The sequence below is a fragment of the Tenrec ecaudatus genome, chromosome 10 (assembly GCF_050624435.1).
Source record: "Tenrec ecaudatus isolate mTenEca1 chromosome 10, mTenEca1.hap1, whole genome shotgun sequence".
NCBI classification, from domain to species: domain Eukaryota; kingdom Metazoa; phylum Chordata; class Mammalia; order Afrosoricida; family Tenrecidae; genus Tenrec; species Tenrec ecaudatus.
The window spans coordinates 62868511-62887635 of record NC_134539.1 but is presented as its reverse complement, the minus strand read 5'-3'; the positions used below and the strand labels follow the sequence as shown (position 1 = coordinate 62887635).

At 36.6% G+C, this 19125-nt stretch overlaps 1 protein-coding gene across 1 annotated transcript in view; it reads left to right on the top strand.

Moving 5' to 3' along the window:
* Positions 1–18397, top strand: part of SCAI (suppressor of cancer cell invasion) — a 150817-nt gene extending 132420 nt beyond the window's left edge. Inside the window, exon 18 of the mRNA XM_075560497.1 lies at positions 8307–18397. Coding sequence (XP_075416612.1) covers positions 8307–8453 — 147 coding nt within the window. The 3' untranslated portion in view covers positions 8454–18397. The remainder of the gene's footprint in view (positions 1–8306) is intronic.
* The last annotated feature ends 728 nt before the right edge of the window (positions 18398–19125 follow it).

The window sequence follows — 19125 nt, the reverse complement described above, 5'->3', positions numbered from 1 at the left end:
GCTCTGTGAGGCAACAAATCCACCTTTCTGAATATAGTGCTCAGGGGAAGCCTACTTGATTACACCTCAGCTGAAGCCACTCACTCCACTTCTGTGGGTCGGCAAGCCCAGCCTCCTCGATTAAGTGCTCAGAGCCGCTCCTTTCTGCCAACCAGCGTTCTGCACAGAAGCACTCAGCTTACCTGCTTTGTGGGTTGCGAAGTCCACCACTCTGTTAGGTGCCCTGGCTCTTGGTTTTGCTGCTGCTCCTCTTACGGTTTAGCTGCCCTGGATTCTAGGAGGTTCTCTGCACAGAGATCTTGGGTCCAGAGGACATGCTCCACTGCTGGTTCTTGCTGGTAGTGAGATCCCGCCTCCTGCTTTTTAGAGGACTCAGTTTCTTTACAACAGGATGGCATTCCAGGGAATCTTGTTCACAATTAATATCCTTTTGAGGGATGTCATTAGAATAGTCTCACGAGGTCGGTCCCAGCAGGTCTCTGGGTTTATGGGAGTCAAGTCCATGCTAAAGGCAGAAAGGGAGATGAGGGTATGAAGATGTTAAAAGGCATTTGTGCCAAGGTGTGTCTCAAAACTATAAGGGAAAAGTGTGTCGCCCCCCCACCCCCAAACCCCATCAATCCAGCTTTGGAGACATTCTACTAGTGACGTTTGCCCCTTCCTACCCAAACCACAATGCAACCAAAATTTTGTCTATTTAACGTGGGGGGAAAAAAGATATGTCAGGTACCAGAAGTATACATTTATCAAAAATTCATAGGCTTCACTTGGCATCTCCATTTCCTTCGGCTTTCTGTGTCGGGTCTTGTTTTGGCACCTCCGTTTTCTGCGGGGTTACTCTCTTTAGACTGCGTCTCTCGATGTGGAGGGTTGGTTTAGCAGATAACCGTGCAGGTCTCCTCTGAGGTTCATCTTCATCTGGCCTTGATATCCCTAGGCTTAGCCACGCCTTCGTCCTTTCGCTTGGTGAGGTGGCAGCAGGGTGCAGGTGCTGAACTCTGGATGTGACAGCACGTGGGCCTTCATCAATATGAGACTCATTCTCTCATCTCTTCTTCACATTGCTTGCTCCTGGTTCTTTTTCAAATATACTTAACTATTTTAAAATAGACTTCTGAAAACAAAAACAAAAAATAAAATAGAGTTCTATAACTTTTAGTCTCAAAACATATTTATATATATATTTATTTATGATACTTTTAAAATATGAAATAATTATACAGTAAATACCCGTATACCCAGCACCTAGATTTTGTCACATTTGATTTCTCACATAATTTCCCATTTATCTATCCCTCTTCTCATCTATCAACATATTTTTTATTAATTTTGAAATGCCGTATATATACTCATGTATAAGCCGAGTTTTCCAGCACATTTTTAATGTAGTTTTTGTGGTGAAATTAGGTGCCTTGGCTGATATTCAGGTCGGCTTATACTCGAGTATATACGTATGTGTGGACATCAATGAATTTACTTCTAAATGCATGTAATTGAAATAGCTTGCATTCCTTTTTATATAAAATTTATAGTGAAATTACATAGCCGATGTATACTATCTGAAGAGTTTTAACAAATACTGGTACATACGCCAGTGTAACTCAAACCCCGATCAGGCTACAGAATATATCATTACCCCAGAAAGTTCTCTCTCCCTCTTCTCAGTCAGTCTCACCCAAGAGGAAATACTGTTGGGATTACTGTAGTAAATCCCTTCATTTCATTTAGTCAAGAGCAGTGAGTCAGACAGTTGAAAGCTTTGGAGTAAACTGTTAAATGAACGTAATGTTCTTGAAATTCTTTTGTGTTGTTAACACGTGTCAGTAGCTTGTTCCATTTTATATTGCTGAGCAGTATTTCCTTGTCTGAATGTACAGTGTTTATTTACTCATTCTCATGATGAAATCTGGGCAGTTTCCAAAGTGACTATTACTAACATACGTGCATGTCTTTGCACAGATTTGTTTTGTGTTCAAAATGTATTTAATTTTATTAAACAAATTAAATGTGTTTAATTTTATTAAAAATGACCAGAGCCCCTGCCTTTCAGCTGCTCCTCCGCTTTCTGCTCAGCCATGTGGGGGTGTAGTCCCATGTTCGGTTAACTGTAAAACCTGAAACTTCTGTCCTTTATAAAAACCCACTTGGATCACAAACCAGGCATCCACATGAATGTCTTTCTCATGCGAAGCCAAGAACTGAGGTCTTTACCACCCGAGAAATCTAGCAGGTTCACAGAGCAGATCAGTTTTACAGTCAGCCACTCATTCACACACATTCTGATTCAGTGCACCATCTCTGCCTCTGGGTCCATGCCGCCCTTTTGATCTTAAATGATGTGCTTTGCACACAGTCCGAGTCAGTTAAGAGATGGCAGCAGTGTTTAGGACTGTCTGTGTTTGGTTGGATTGAAGACAATCAGACTCAAGTTAGTTCATTCTTGTGTCTATGGTTGGAGTCACTGAGACATTTTCCTTCTTTTATAAAAAATAGTTTATTGACTTATACTTTAAATAGCATCCAATTCTTCAATCATATTAAGAAGATCTTTTGAGACATTTTATATTCTTATGGCCTATTGTAATAAAATGTGGTTTTTTTATGTTTTAAAAAAAAGACTAGACCTTGCCTCATAGTGGGTGTAAAATTTTCCACTCTTACAACAGTGTAGACAAGTCTTTTTTTTTTTTTCAAACATCCTTGTAAACATTTGCTGTTGCCAGTCTTTGCCATTCTGTTGGGTGTGTAGTGATGTATCATAGTTTTAATTTGCATTTCAATTGGTGAATCATGTAATAATGATACTTGAACATTTTTTCATGTGTTATGTAGATTATCTCTTGAAATCTTTTCTCATTTCTTTAATTGCATTTAAAATTTTTTAATTGCACTTTTAAATACAATTATTATTGTTTTTTCCTGGAATTCTGTATAAGAAATGTTTTCGTATCTCAAGGTTACAAAGAATTTCTCCTGTATTTGTCTCTAGTTTTACAGTTCTACTTTTTACATTTAGGTCTATGATACATTTTGAGTTCATTTTCATTTAAGTTGTCAGACAGGAGTTAACATTTTGGGATTTTTCTTTTTATGAATATGATTTGCTCTAGTTCCATTTGTTGAAAGAAAATTCTTTCCCCATATAGTCACATTGGTACTTTTGTCAAATAGTAGCCAACATTACACAAGGGAACTTCAGAAAGTTTGTGGAAAAACGGAATTACAGTAAAAGATCCTGTGACCAGAAAAACTAGAGGGTGTCTAGCTACCAGTGCCAATTGCTGTGAAAGAGATCACATTAGAAGTCCTTGGGTAGGATGGGAAAAGTGGTGGAATAAACTTCAAAATCCTAAGAGACCAACCTTGGATAGGATGGGAAAAGTGGTGGAATAAACTTCAAAATCCTAAGAGACCAAACTTCCTGGTTAGATAGAGACTGGGGGAACCGCTGAGACTGTAGCCCCTAGTCACCCTTCAGATCTGGAACTGAACACACACCTTTGGCTCAAATTTCAGCCAATAAAAATCTATTAGGGGAATAGTAACACTAGTAAGGTACACACACCTTAAGACAAACAACGATTTGAAATAAATGCAGCATCTGCCCCAGGACAAAATTAAATGTTGGGAGAGCAAGAGTGGAGTAGGGATCTGTGGTGTTAAGTTAAAGGAATTGCAATGATTGAAATGAAACAACATGTGTAAGAATTGTCGAATATGAAACTAATGGTCTGCTCTGTAAGCCTTCAAGTCACAGAAGTCTTTTTTTAAAAAAGAGGTAATGGAATTTTTCCACAAACTTTTTGAAGTTCCTGATAGATTTAAGAGAGATTTCTAGTACTCAATTCTGTTTCATTGATCTATGAGTTTTATCTCTTCTCCCATACAGCACTGCCTTGATTACTCTAGTTTTAGAGTAAGTATAAAAATCAGGTGATGGGGTCCTCCAAAAAATATGTGGTTGATTGGTTGAGGTTCTTTGGGTTTTCTGCATGAGTTTTAAAATGAGCTCCGCAATCTTCCACCACCCCCAAACAAAACAAACAAAACCCCAATAGGATTGGGATTATATTGAGTCTAAAAGGTATCCCGGTGGTGCAGTGGTTAAACACTTGCCTATTAACTGCAAGGTTAGTGGTTTGAGCACACCCAGCAGAGTAACTCCCTCAGTTATTTTCTCCCCAGGAACTCTGAGGGAGACAGACCTAAATATCTTTGTCTGTAAAAATTACAGCCAGGAGACCCTTATGGGAAAATTCTGCTATGTCGCCTGGGGTCACTCTAACTCAGAATTGTCTTAGGGTACACACAACATTAAATCTATACAATTTATAGGGAATTACCATTCTATTTTATTATTTTTTTACCATTTTAATAATAGACTATTTCAATACGATATTACATTATATTTCAGGATATTTTAGCATCCTTTTAGGCAACCTAGTAATCTTTCATGCCTCATATCTATAAAATTTTTGTTTCTACTCTTTTACCATCTTTTGTAATCTAGCTAAAGGTTTATCTTTTTCCTAATCTTTTCAAAGAGCAAACTTTTAACTTCATTGCTTCTTTGTGCACTACTATTTGTTGCTTCTCATTCATTTAATAATATTCATACCTTATCATTTTTTAATTCACACTAATATTTAAAGGATAATTATGTGTCAGAATTGACTTGATGTCAGTGGGTATGATTTTTATTTGCATTGGTTAATCTAGTTTTTTAATCTTAGATCTTAACCTTCCTCTTTTTTTATCTTTAACTTTTTGTGAGTGGGTAAAGGCTTGTAGAGCAAATCAGTTTTCCATTCAACCACTCATATACATTTTGCTTCATTTAATTGATTGCAGTCCCCATAAAGTAGCATCACTTACCCCACTTCTTCCCACTTTCCTGTTTTCTTTACTTTTCTTTCTCTAACCTCTCCTGCCTTCTGAACTTGGTCTTTGGGCAAATGCTATCTCCTTTATCTTAAATGGTTGGTTATCTTTCTTTTCTTCCAGTGTAAGCATTTTCCCTGTAGTGCATTGCATTAGCTCTGTGATGTCAGTGCTATTAAATAGAAGTAGTGTTTTATGACCGTGCATATGTTGGTGATCTGTACTTGGAAAGAATGTGTGTTCTGTTACTATAGCAATATAAATGTCAATTTAATGTTGAACTAATTTAAACAGTGTGAAGTCTTTTCTTAAAACCGTTTTCTTGGCACTTCATCCGTGTCATGCAATTCAGTATTTCGATCATAACAAGAAGCACTGCACAATTATCTCCACCGTCGATTCTAGAACATCTTCTTCTTCCTTGTACTCATTGTTATCCATGTATGAAGTCTTTTTTTATTTTTCCTGATTTTCTGTCAGCTTGTGCTATCCTTCAAGGAACCTGGTAATACTCTGAAGTAAGTGTTGGACTATTAACCACAGGTTGGCAGTTTAACCCACCATCTTCTTTGTGAGAGGAAGATGAGGCTGCATGCTCCCATAAAGATTTTCTATCTCCAAAAAAAATTTTTTTTTAAGATTTCCAATCTCCAAACCTATATAGGGTTGCTATGAGTTAGAATTATATAATGTCTGTTAGATCAAGTGGGTTGATAATGTTGTTCAGTTCTCTGAATCCTTGCTTATTTCTCTTATCTGCTTCTTCTGTTAGTGATTGGAGAGTACAGAGTGTTTTTCATTTTCCTCTGGCTGTTTTTAAGGTCTTCTTTGTTTACTTTAGCTTGACTGTAATGTACTTTGTTGTGGTTTTCTTTTCTTGCTTCCTACTGGGGGTTCACTGAGCATCTAGGATCTGTGCATTCTCGTTTTCAACCACTGGAACTTCATGTTTCCTGTGCTTCCTACCCTTTCTAGAGCATCAGTGTGTGTGTAATAGAATGTCCCACAGATCTCTGCTGTGCTCTTCATTTTTTACTTTCAGTCTTTATCCTTTTTGTGTTATGGTTTGGCTGTTATATTGCCTACTGCTGTGTCTTCAAATTCACTGCATTGTTTCGAAGTGTCCAGTTTGCTGTTAATCCTACCCAGTTAATTTTTTTCCCTTCAGGTATTGTATTTTTCATCTCCCATCAGTTCCATTTTGATGCTTTATTGATCTTTGTGTGGATTCTTGACCAGATATATAGTAGCTAAAAACCTTATGTGATAATCCTCTATTCACTACTTCTAAGTCAGTTTCTTTTGTTTTTATGAACTTCATATTCTTAGTTCGTTGTCTAGAAATTTTCTGTTGGATTTAACTATGAATCATCTAACACTGAGTTCTAGAGGGTGTTGTCTTCCTTTAAAGAGTGTCCACTCTCACTGTTTTTAGTACATGTCTTATTAGAAGACCTAGCCAGTGCAATTAGACACTGAGTTCCTTGCAAACTAACTAGGCACTAAGTTACTTGCAAACTAGTGATATTTATTTTTTAAAATCATTTTATTGGGGGCTCATTTAACTCTTATCACAGTCCATACACATACATCAATTGTGTAAAGCACATTTGGACATTCCTAAACTGATATGTTTATGGCTTGATTTTAAAACTTTCTTGGGTGGATTTAACGAAGCTTGAGGGAGTAGGCTTATTTAGGCCTAATACTAAGGCGTTCAGGACGCTCCTACTCTTAGTGTCTCTGGTATCCGCTCCCATTTCAACAAACGTTCTGCGTTCTGGGAAATGTCTGTTTAGCTTGCAGATCCTAGTAGTTAGTTTATTAAGATTATTGCTTCAATTTTGTTTATTAAAATTATTGCTTTGACGTTTCTTTTTGTCATTCCCCATCAGGATATTCTGTATGATGAAACATAACATTGGTCTTACTGGTGCGTACTGAGAGACCTGCAGGCAATAGAGCAGTAGAAGAAATTTTAATATATGAGTGCTCCCATGTGATATGCATTGGAAACTAGGCCGTTTCTTTAAGAAATTTTGGGTGTAGTCCAACAATCACATCGAACGCAGACCAGCCTAGACTGACAGCTTCATATGTCTCTTCTACTGCCTGGTCTTGGGGGCTGTATGATGATGCACTGGTCGGTAGTAAAGATTAATATGACCCAGATGCCCTGTCCAAACAGTGGGACAGTGGTTGGGAAGCATTGGGCTACCTCAGTACGAGAATCACCTGATGGCTAATGGATTTGACGGTGTGCTGTTTATGCCTCCCATAGAGAGAGACTGAGTCTCGGGAAGATCACAGCTAACCCTTGCAGTTGCCCCCAGGCCTGACGACTTCTGACCGGTGTTCCCTTGGTGCCAGGCTACTCTTCTCTGGTCTCTGCCTTCAGCTGAGCCCTCGGAGTATAAAGATGATTAAGATTGCAACCCCAAAACAGAAAATTTGAAGTGTAGAAATCACTAAATGGTGTAGGACTTTTCAAATGAGAATTACTTGAGTCTTAAGATCATTCTTTTGTTTTTATGTTATTACAAAAAATATATATTTTTCTTCTTTGATTATTTTTGTCCTGTTTTTATCATACCCCGCAATTCTTTCTCACCCTCTGCTAGTACCCTTAAAATTTCATCTATTTCCCTATTTAGTTTGTTGGGTTTTTTTTTAACCTAATTTGTTATTGTAAATTAGGTGGGGAAAATATCTATTTTCATGGCTTCAGTTTTTATATTCATGCAGATTATATTGACATTTCTATTTCTTGCTCAGACACATCTTTCTGGTCTACATTCATGGATTTTAAAATGTCTATTGAAGGGCAGTTCTGTATGTACCACTCTTATTACCTCAACTAAAATGTACCTATGACCTGGTTTTATTCAGTCTCCAAAGTATCTCTTTATCTTCCTTTTTTTCCTCCCAGTAACTTCTGATTGTTCTGTCAGCCATCCACTCCTGACATTTGTAGTCATCTTTGTTAACTTCCCGCTTCTGGGATTAATTGCTCATGCCCATTAATTTGCATTCCTCGGGACTCCTCATGTGTTTCCTCCCATCGTAATTTTCATCGCAGCATCTATTTATTCATTTATTCAAGAAATACTTGTTAAAATATATGCTAGGACTTTTCCCCCTCAGCAGGCAGGAATTTTATGGCGTCCACATAATATAGCATAATACCTAACATAGATAGGCCTCAGTAAATTCTTGTGTAGTGACTCATCACATTAATATTTAAGGTTGAACTCTAGGAAATTGACATTTCTTAAGGTCTAAATGGCCAGCTTTCAGCAATAAATAAGAACAGAAGGAGAAAAGTGTTACTAAGGTAAAAACTATATCTATTAATGTTGGCTATATTTTGTTTAATGAGTTATACTTTTATTATACCATAAACTTCTCTCTTCTTTACCTGCCAGGAAACCAGGAACTATCCAGAAACATATCCACAACTGCCAAGGGATGAAACAGTGGAGAACCCTCATCTCCAGAAGCACATTTTGGAATTAGCGTCCATTCTGGATGTTCGAAACGTGTTCCTTGAGAATACCATAGAAGACTATTAAAACAAAGCCCTCTGTTGAAAAATATTTCATTTGCCACAGATCTTAAATGGTGCAGTTTTCTAATGTATATGACAGACCCATCGTGGTGTTACTTAGTTTTTATTTTTTAGTTTAGGACCACTGTTTTAAAAACAAATGGAAAAAAATTCTTCAAACTTTTAGGGTAACTGTTTTAAAATGCAATCTTTCAGGTCTTTTAACAAAAACCAGATGAATCTTGGGATTTTAAATTTGGGGTTCTGAGGTCTGGATACTGACCTCCAACATCTAATCCTATACTCAAAAGAGCCATTCTTTTGAGTTAAATTAAATCCTTTAGATTTGTATACTGAGGAAACTCCAACTCCTGTCTTTGCTTCTGAAATGTCTGGATTGGGAAGATATAGTTGTGATGAAACTAGCCAGCCTGGACTACTGACAATCAAGAACAGAGTCCGTCCATCATCATAATTCTTTTCATTCCAAGTTAGTAGTTGGAAAAACGTAGGATTCTTTGATGTACGATCAAGGCCGTTTCTGAAATAATTCAGTTTCTTTAAATACTGTCAAAATTTCAGAAACTCTGTGGGACTGATTTGTATCTGAAAGTAAGATTTTTATTGGGATGCTGAGATGATAAATATTATTTAGAATATGTGAGCTCTCTCTAATGCTAATATGTGTATAATTTGCTTTCTTTGTGTTCTTTGAATGCTAGAAATTAACAAGAACAACAACTTTGAGCCATTTCAGTCAAAACATCAAGCTGTTGGTTTCATAATACAATGTCTTCAATAAGAAATCGAATTTAAATATTTAATTCATGTAATTAACATTAAAGGTTGTCTGGGTTGATACATGGCCCTGGCACGTAAAGCTGGTAATCTTTGGCATAGTTCAAATATATGACTTCAAAAGTCATAGGTATTTTCAGCTTTGGTTGGAAGTAACTCAATTATCTAAAACCTAAAGGGAAATGACTTTTGCATCGACAGTTTTGAATAATACTTGTTAAGTGTCCCTAGGTTTAATATTTTATATTCATGCACAGCTTTAAAAATTATTTTAAGTAGGACTTATGACCCCTATCTTTTCTCATCTGTGAAGTTTTTTTTTTCTTCACTCTTGTGATTCCATAGCACTGAAGTTCAGAAATCTATAAATCAATAGGCTTTGTACCTAATTTTCTATACAGGCTCACCTTCTACCTCTGGCAATCCCAGGAAAATGAAGTGATTGCTTTTGGTGCCTCTTTCGTATGCCCCGAAGGAAGTTATACTATAAACTTAATTTTTTTTATTATTGAAATTATATTTTGTTTTGTTTTCAAATGCTGGCAGAGATAATAATTTGGTTTAAATTATTCATATTCTCAGTCCAACTTGCTGGGTTTTCATCTGAATTCTTAAAGTTACTGTTCTTGCACTTGGGGAGCTTTGCAGTCTCTTTGTTTGAATTTTGTATTATTTTGTATAAATCTTTTGAGCAACATTTCAGGAAACCTAGGAAAGTTTACCCTTCAGAGAGATTCCCTTTGCTAGCCAATTAATTTTTTATTTCCAGGTAATGACGGCTTTTCTTTTCTTTTGATAACTTACTTACCTTATAGCTTTTCATAACAGTGTCCCTTAGAGTACAGCAATACAGGGGGGTATTCCCCCCAAAAAAAAAACCCGAATTGGCGCTGGGCAGAGCAGAGCTTTTGTAGTGTGCGTTTTCCCCACTAGCCGAGCATCTAGCAGCTTGCACTGTTAGTACACCCAGTGGTGTCTCTCTGGTCACACTGAATTTTTTCATAAAGGCAGTTTTGCTGAACCTCATTTTTTGGGATGGCCGATAGAAGAGAACAGTGTGTGGCTGTGAAATTTTGTTTCCTGCTCGGGGGGGTGGCGGGAGGGGAATGCCTCAGAAACTCTTGTGATGTTGAACACAGCTTACAATAACAGGGCTATGAGGAAAACTAGTATACAAGTGGTTTTCTCGTTTCAAAAATGTGAAATGTCGATTAATGACAAACCTCATTCTGGAAATCCGTCAACTTTGCAAAGGGCCAAAAATGTCGACTTGTAGTGCATTTGGAGTTCATTCCACCAGGTTATGCTATTAATCAAGCTTTCTATGGAGAGGTTCTGAAAAGATTGAGAATAGTTTGCGGCAAAAAAGGCCTGATTCGTGGTAGATTGGGACTGGTTTTTGCCACTACAAAATGCACCTGCCCGTGTCGCCATCTCCTGTAGCCAGTTTGGGGCACAAAACAGCATGCCTCTTTTGCCCCAGTAATCTGACTCAACTGACCTCGTTCATGTGACTTCTTTTTGTTTCTGCGAATGCAGAGTGTCACACAAGGACAGTGATTTGAGGACGTAGAAGAGGTGAAGAAAAAACTAAGGCGGTGCGGTCAGCCATCCAAACAGATGAGTTTGAAAAATGTTTCCAAGAATGGAATCGCAGATTTGACAAATGTATTAAGTGTAATGGAGAGTACTTTGAAGGTGATAAGGTTGTTTTGTTTTAAAAAATTAAGTACATAGCATAGCTTTGGGAGTAAAATATTCCTGGTTTTTGTTTTGTTTTGGGGTAACCTCTAGTATTCTGTCGTAAGTGTCTGGCTTCTTGTTTCAGTTCCCCTAAAGTGGTGACAGTACTGCTACTGCCAACACACGTTTTCCTGTTCTCTGAAACTTAAAATGTTTTTTGCCCTGGGCAGTTATTTTCACTAAAACACTGGCCTGGAAAGGCCTAGACGACCTGAGTTCTGTTCCTGGCTTTATTGGTAACTAGCTTTATACTCTTTTCCAACTGTCATCATGACTCTGCTTTTTAACACTCTCTTCTGTAAAATGGGGGTTCTTGACCCATTTTCCCTTCCACGCTGCAGTTCTGTAAGCTTTTGTTTCCCAAAGATGTTGATTTTTCCCATCCTTACCATAGGAGACTGTGTAGTTTCTCTGTTTTTAGTATTTAACCATTATCTATTCTAGATCATACTTCTTAGTTATTGTAGAAACTAGTCAGAGAGACTCTCAAAGACATCAAAGCTTTTGTGATTAGAAACATACTAGCCCCAGGACAAGAATTCTTGGAAATCACAAATAGAATGTAGCCGATGACCTTGCTCCTAGGAGCAATAGCCATGAAGTACTTTATTGGTACCAGTGAAAGAGCTGACGTGATTTTTAATTTTCCCGGGGAAGGAGCGTGGTGGAGGTGGAGGTGGAGGGAGAGCTAGGAAGTTATAAACTTAGTCTTTTTCTTTTCTTTGCTGATTGAACTACCACCATACTCCAAATCTTGTTCTAGGCACAGGGGAAGCCAACAAAATAGACACAAATTCCTGTCTTCATGAAGCTTACATTCTACTAGGAGAAGTCAAGGAGGAAGCATAATAAATAAATGAATTGCTATTAGCAAGTGGTAAATGCTGTTGGGAAAGTTAAGAATGGGAGAAGGGAATTTTTTAATTTTTTTTTATTTTTTATGTTTAACAATTTATTGGGGCTCATACAATTCTTATCACAGTTCATACATATACACACATCAATTGTATAAAGCACATCTGTACAGTCTGCCCTAATCATTTTTTTCTCTTTTCTTTTTTTACATTTTATTAGGGACTCATACAACTCTTACCACAATCCATACTTATACATACATCAATTGTATAAAGCACATCCATACATTGGGAGAAGGGAATTTTTTGTTTGTGGTTTAAAGAACAATATTTAGAAGGGGTCAAGTTCGACCTCATTGAGAAGGTGATCTTCCTTTTTTTAAAAAAGAAAACAACCAACAAACTTCTATTATGAACGTTTTTAAGAGTAATGAACCCTCATACATCATTTACCCAACTTCTGCATTTTAGGGCATTTCTTTAATCCAGATAGATGGGAAGGAAGGAAAGGCCCAGTCACCCAGTGAGCTTAAGGTAGCAATGGCAAAAAAATTGCTTTGTGAAAATATATATACCCTCTTTATAAATATAAAAATGTTAAAGCCCTTTATTTATTTGCTAAATTCACTAGAAATCAAAATACTGGCACTTAACAAAGCGATGGGAAAAGAGCACTTTGCTTTCAGATTGCACAGCCTCCCCCAGCTCGGAGATTCTGATGGTCTCTCTCCCCTGAGAATCATTATACACAAGAGAGCAAGTCAAAGGCTTCTAGGTGTCAGCAGTTCACAACATTAAGCACAGCGGAATTATTTACTCTCTCCTTATCCTTATGCTTCTGAAGTTGGCAAAGCACCTGTTTTCCCTGTTTTACAGAAGAGAAAGCCGAGACCAAAAGAGCTGTCGACTTCCCCAGTGATAGGGCTAGAACAAAATCCCCAAGTCTCCTCCCCCGTCTAAGCCCAGGCCTTCGGGCAGCTCAGGCTGTGCATTCCATAATGGACATGAGAGAATGGCGATTTAAATTGTGGCACAAAATGTTAATGGCATTTTTAAATGTTTCATTTATTGAAGCCAGTGAATCAGTGCTAACAAATTCATGTTTGTTTTATTAATTACTAAGTATCTGAAAGTCAGAGATTTTATCCTTGAATTAATAACAAAAATACAAAAACAAGAAAACAGAACCTGTGTCTGTTGAGTTGATTCTGACTCATATTTTAACCAGTAGGTATATTTTGTGTATGTACTCAAAATGTGGTGCTCTTAGAAATCTCTCAAAGCACATAGAATTTATCGTACCCTTTGTAGTTGTACCAACTTGAAATGTTTTGAAGTTATAGAAGCAAAGTGCAATCCAATTACAACTGAAGTATTCCAGATGTAGGCTCGGGGGTTTGTCCCCCTACCCCCCACTTACTGCTACTGCCCTTTATTTTCTCCTTGTAGTGGCGTCCCCTCAAACAGATTAGGTGATGGTGCTGAGTTTAGTTGAACTAAAGAGGAAAACTGCAAGCATGGTTTAGGATTTATACGGAGCTTTATCATCTTTCTCCAAATTTAATCTCTAACCTGTGTGACTTAAATACTTTACGTCTCTGAGAAGGGGCTGGATGCCATTGAAAAAAACTGATAAATACTGTTTACCAGAGTCTTCTCTTTCAATAATCAAAAGATTACTTCCAAACCAAAACAAAAAGACCTGGAACTTAGTCAACCAGACCTGTAGTCAGCCCAGTAGAGAGAACTAACATTCTGCCCTAGGATCCTAAGGGGCCAAAGTCTACAGACTTAGAAGCTGTCAGCAATTCAGAACCACTTTCCATACTTAAGTGAGGAAAATAATTTGATATGAATATGAGTGATATTTTGAGTATTCCTGGAGATATTTTGTGTGTATATGTTTGTGTGTGTGTGTTTAAAGAGTATAAAGGGTACTTATATTGAGGGTTCTTTTGTTGACCTTATTTATTTGAAATTCTTATGTGTAATGGCATGTGTATATTTTTGTGATGCTAAATGCAATCTGAGTATACTTTTTGTATATGTATATATACACACGTATATATTTGTAAATATATTGGTATGCAATGATACAGTATGTGTATATTCTATACCCATACCCATTGTGGGCTGAATTTATTTAAGTTCTGTGAGGACACCATAGTGCATTGTTCATGCTGCTCTAACTAGCTTGTGGCAGTGTCTCATTCACGAGCCCCTATTTTAAGGGGCTTGTGTTTGGGTAAAATGGGCTAATTCGGTTTTGAAATGGACATGAAAACTTAACAGAAAGCTGGACATTCATAGCTTTTAAAGTCATCTGCAAATTTCCATTTAAATGGATGATAAACTAGTGATAGAAAACTGAAAAACCTACTTGCGTGACATGGAGACACCAGCACATTGTTAGCTCTATTAGTCTCCTTTATTTTCTTGACCCAGAGTTGAGTTGTTACTTTGTACTCAGCAAATTCTTTATATTGAGATTCAAAAATCGCTTTCATAACATTTCAAAATGTATAGGAAAATGTGCTTTAAATGGGGAAGATCTATTTCTATTTGCCATTGCAGTACTTGACATTAGAGTTTAATTTTATAGCTTTTTAAAAAAAATTCTTCTGTTTGCCTTTATAGGTCTCTGTGAGGCAGAAAAAGGCATTAGCTAGGGAAATAGATGGCCTGGTGGGGTGGGCGTGGAATGAGAATTAGGAGGTGGTGATCTGCAACAGTTGGGGACATTCCCAGCATAGGTTTGTGTTCCTGAAGTTTCACATCAAAAGATGGGTGTGTCTGAGAAAATACTTCCAGCGAGTAAGATGCCTCCAGTTCCACTGCTGTGTCTCTGTGAGACAATTTTATGTTCTGCAGTTTGGTTATATGTTGTTCACAGATGAAGTAAGGTTTTTAAGACTAGGTGCATGGTGGCTTGCTATAGAAGCTGACCCTTCAAAACTCTCCCACTGATTTGGGAAGAGGGGAGGAAAGAAGGTAATTAACATGCACAGTGCCAACGTGTAAGTCTATGGGATATGGGAGAGCTAACTGCTCACGCCCGTCAGTGGGCATGTTTATTTCAGCAGAGTGCCAGGGGTGCTTAATAAGCACTTGAGTGCATTCACTGCAGAGTAATCTGGAGATTGTTTCTGCCTGAACAAGCAGACAAACTGTAAAGCAACTTTTTACCACTTCCTGTTCTCCAGATTTAATCTGTTTCAACATTAAATTTTCTAAAGCAGAGATGTTTGGGTCAGTGGTCCAGTTTACCACCCAAAAAATGCTACATGTGCATCTTGGTTGTGTTTTAAATGTTTATAAATTTATTTTTAAATGTAACTATTTAGGGTACAAGTCAACTACAGGGTTAAATTTAAAATAAATTGTTTTCTTAAACATTAAAATTTGATAAATGATCGCCATCAAATCAGTGACAATGTCCATAGTGTCTGATAATTCTGTTGTTTTGGCAACAAAATTATTTATTGCACTTGGCCTGTCGCAAAGCCTAGGTTGTTACTTAAAATTCATGGAATTGACCCAGGCTCGGTGTGGACATTGATTTGAGGAAAGAGTAGAAGCAATATGAAGCGTAGTTGATATGATTGAATTGACCTCTGACCCTAACAGATCTACAGCCAAATAAGACTCAGAAAACTAAGCTCTTTACCCCTTTATTATATTTCCCTGCAGTCTCACACATTGATACTTCAAGGATACTTATTTGTACCCCATCTCTCAGTCTTCGAGATTCTGTGATAACTGCTTTTTCTTCCCCATCTTATAAACAGTTCATTTCCCTAAAGTAGGATTGTAGAACACACTACACTGTATCCCAGCACCACCAACTTTTAAACAGTTACTTAAACATACCTTGTGTTTAAGAAAAGATCATCCATGTGCAAGTGGAAACAATCACCTATTGATGGGAAAAGTATCAGGGTGATGTAGGGGGATGTGCCCTTAATAGGGTAAAGATTAATGTATTAACTTCAGTATAACTACTTCGTTGGTGCCATAGCATTTCCTTTAGAATTCTGTAGATAGAAAACAAAATATAAGCGAAGATTGGTATTTTTCACTTATATTAATTTGGTATGTTACTGGCTTTTGGGAAGAATTCCATTTCTTAATCACTTGAAACATTTCTTAATTTTAAGATATTAATTTCTATTGTGGTTTTCAAATTAGTTATCAAACCTACTTTAAGTAGTGTGATTTTCCCCCCCCCTTATATTTGAACTATAGATTCAGGGTTTGGGGGTGTTTTTTTTAAGTAGTTAGAAATACATTATATTAATTATGCACTCCAGATTTACACAAGTCTGAATTTGATCATAGAACAGACTATAACTGGGAATATATTTTCCTATTCAATGGACAGTTCCAGTCTATATTCTAAGACAATCATCTTTTTTAGGTGTGACTAGTTGTTTATTGAGACATTGGTGAGGTCAGGGTTTAGATTTTTTTTTCTGATATGCTTATGAAAGTTAATAGACGGTGATCATGTAAATTCAGACTGAAATACAGAATTAGGCTAACCTTCCTACAGATCTGCAGTAAACTATATTATGATTGTTATTTTATCACTAATACTTTTTCTTTTTTTGAAGTTAGTATGAATGTCCACTTGTTCATGAGTGAAAACTGAGATTTGCAAACATTAAAATATGAACCATAAATTTTCTCTATCTTCAAATTATTATGATCAACCATTGTAAAATAAGAAAAGATCATGTATAATAATTCCAAAGTAAGTAATTCCAAACCATAGAGAAGTACTGTATTTTCAGAAACTAAATTTTACCCATGTCATTTGCATGGTGTTTCTTTTGGTCCAGAAGTGTGTATTGCGATGCATTAAAGCTCTGCAGGAAATAATTGCTTTAAATGTTTTAGGCCAATAGGAATTTTTTAAATTACTATTTCCTGAAGAATATTCTTTGTTTTTATTGTTTCTTTACAATATTATTAAAAAGAACTTCTGATAGTTCCATAAAATATCTTAGTACTTGATTTTCATGATGTGTCAGTTATGTGGGTGAATCCTTTTTGCTACAGAGACCAGATGCCTAGTTCTCCAAATGACTTTTTTGTTGTTTTATTTTGTTTTAAATGAACCTTGCCATTCAACAATCCCAGACTCCTATGATTTGAAGTCTTCTTCTAGTTGAGGTAGAAAGGTCTTAGAGAATAAGAAAGGCAGAGGCAATGTCCTAACATTTTCATAATAGATTTTACAAGGAATTCATCAAACTAGGTTAGTGTCATAATTGTGTAGCACCAGTATAATATAAAAATAGTTGCTTCATTAATCACTGAATAAGATGATGCAGTTATAAAATCATGTTGTACTTTGCTCTAACAATTATTGTAATTTCAGGCCACATTATTTTCTCTGAGCAATTTCTATTGTACGATTGTCTTCTTTATTTATTAAAATCATGAGTAAAGATTAAGACTAGTGAATAGGAGTTAAAATAAATTGATCCTTTTCCCCCCCGATAATGGTGAAACTATTTTCTACATTATGGATATTAGACAGAAATGCACTTAATTAAATCATAGCAGAAATAACATTTGGAGGCTATAACTGCTTTTCTAGTGTGTGAAATACTTTTAAAGAATATTGTGCTTGTCAGCTAGTGAAATGTCAAAGTGTAACACTATGGGGATTACAGAGTTACATTAGCTCTCCTTCAGACACTGAAGCACAATAATTTTCACATTAAAGATTCTTATCCAAGTGCTACTGATTTCTCAAATAATGATGTTATTTGGTTGCCTATTTAGCTTTTCACAAGTCACTGTAATCCTTGAGACACTGTCTTGTTCATGTGTATTACAATTTGAGTGGTCATGGGTTTATTCTTTAGAACAAAATCCATTAGATCAGTTCTATTAGACAGCAAAGCATTTGGACTCACTAGCTTTTAAGTGTGTTACCAGTAGAAAAATTTTGAAGGGGCTGTTTACTACCAATGACTAATGGGGGGAATTATATTGTCAATATCATTTGACTGGTACATTTGTGGTATTGTAAAAGTCTTGTCTATCGTGCTTCTAACTTGCTTAAGCCGTAAGTACTCTCCAACAAGGCTCTTTTGTTCCTTCAGCAGCCTTCTACTGCTTTGTCTGTTCTGGCTAATACTGCATAGATTTTAGAAATTGAGAAGTTATTAAAATACTTTATTTTCCTGCGTTCATCAGATTTAATTGTTATGTGATATGTGATTTGTCATAAAGGATAGCAAGCCTTTCACTACTTCACTAAACGAACTTCAGAGTAAACACTGTGATTCTGCAGTAGGCCCTTGTCTTTCAGTGTTTCTTCTGTTGCACAGTGCCTACCACTTTGAGGGCGCTTAAATACTAGTGGATTGAAAGTTAACATTTGTTTTGACGCTTATTAAATAACACGATTATAGAATGATTTTTGTTGTCAGTGTATTAAAACATTTTTGCATTGATACATGTTCACTAGGAATGTGATTACATTCATCAGATGTGAATTCTTGTAAATGAATTTTGTATCTGGAATCCTCGTATATATTAAGTGTATCATCAATATAAAATAAACATATTTGCTTAAAGTTTCTGGTAATTTTCCAAAATTTCCCACACGAATTTAGTTAAGCTATAGCCAGTTTTTCAGACAATCACTAACCTTTGCATGACCCTCAGGATTTGTAACGCCCACTTGGATTTTCTCCTCTGGGTTTATTGGGCAGCTGGCGCTGCATGCAGCAATTAGGAGGGGACCTATACAGTTGTTTGCAGTGGAAGGAAGGGGCCTGTGCCACATTTTACTGTTTCTAACAATCTCCTATGAAATAATGCATCCTGGAGGTGTGATTTTTGCAAAGTTTTTATTTCTCAGGCCTTTTTAAGTGGGAAATAAGGCTCCTGTGGGTTTAGAAGTTACCTTTCTCACATGATTCCATATTCATAAGAAAAGCACATTTTCGGGTGCCCTGAATATTACATTTACCTGCCACAAGAGCTAGAGGCAGTGCATGCAGTGTCCCAGTATTTACTCCACCCCCATCCCCAGGGTTTAGAGTGACCAGTGTGAGCCATTTAATCCTACCCCTTAGTCCAGAGGGATCTATACAAGGGGACTTCAAAAAGTTGGGGAAAACTCGGCTTTTAATTTTTTCCACTACATTTTTGAAGCCTCTTTATTATGTCCCACATGCTATGTATCAAGATCCTTTTTCATAAGAAAATTTCAAATGCTCCTTGAGTATGCCTTCCATTAATGAAAATACATGGTATTAAAAAAAATTCAAAGCTGAAAAC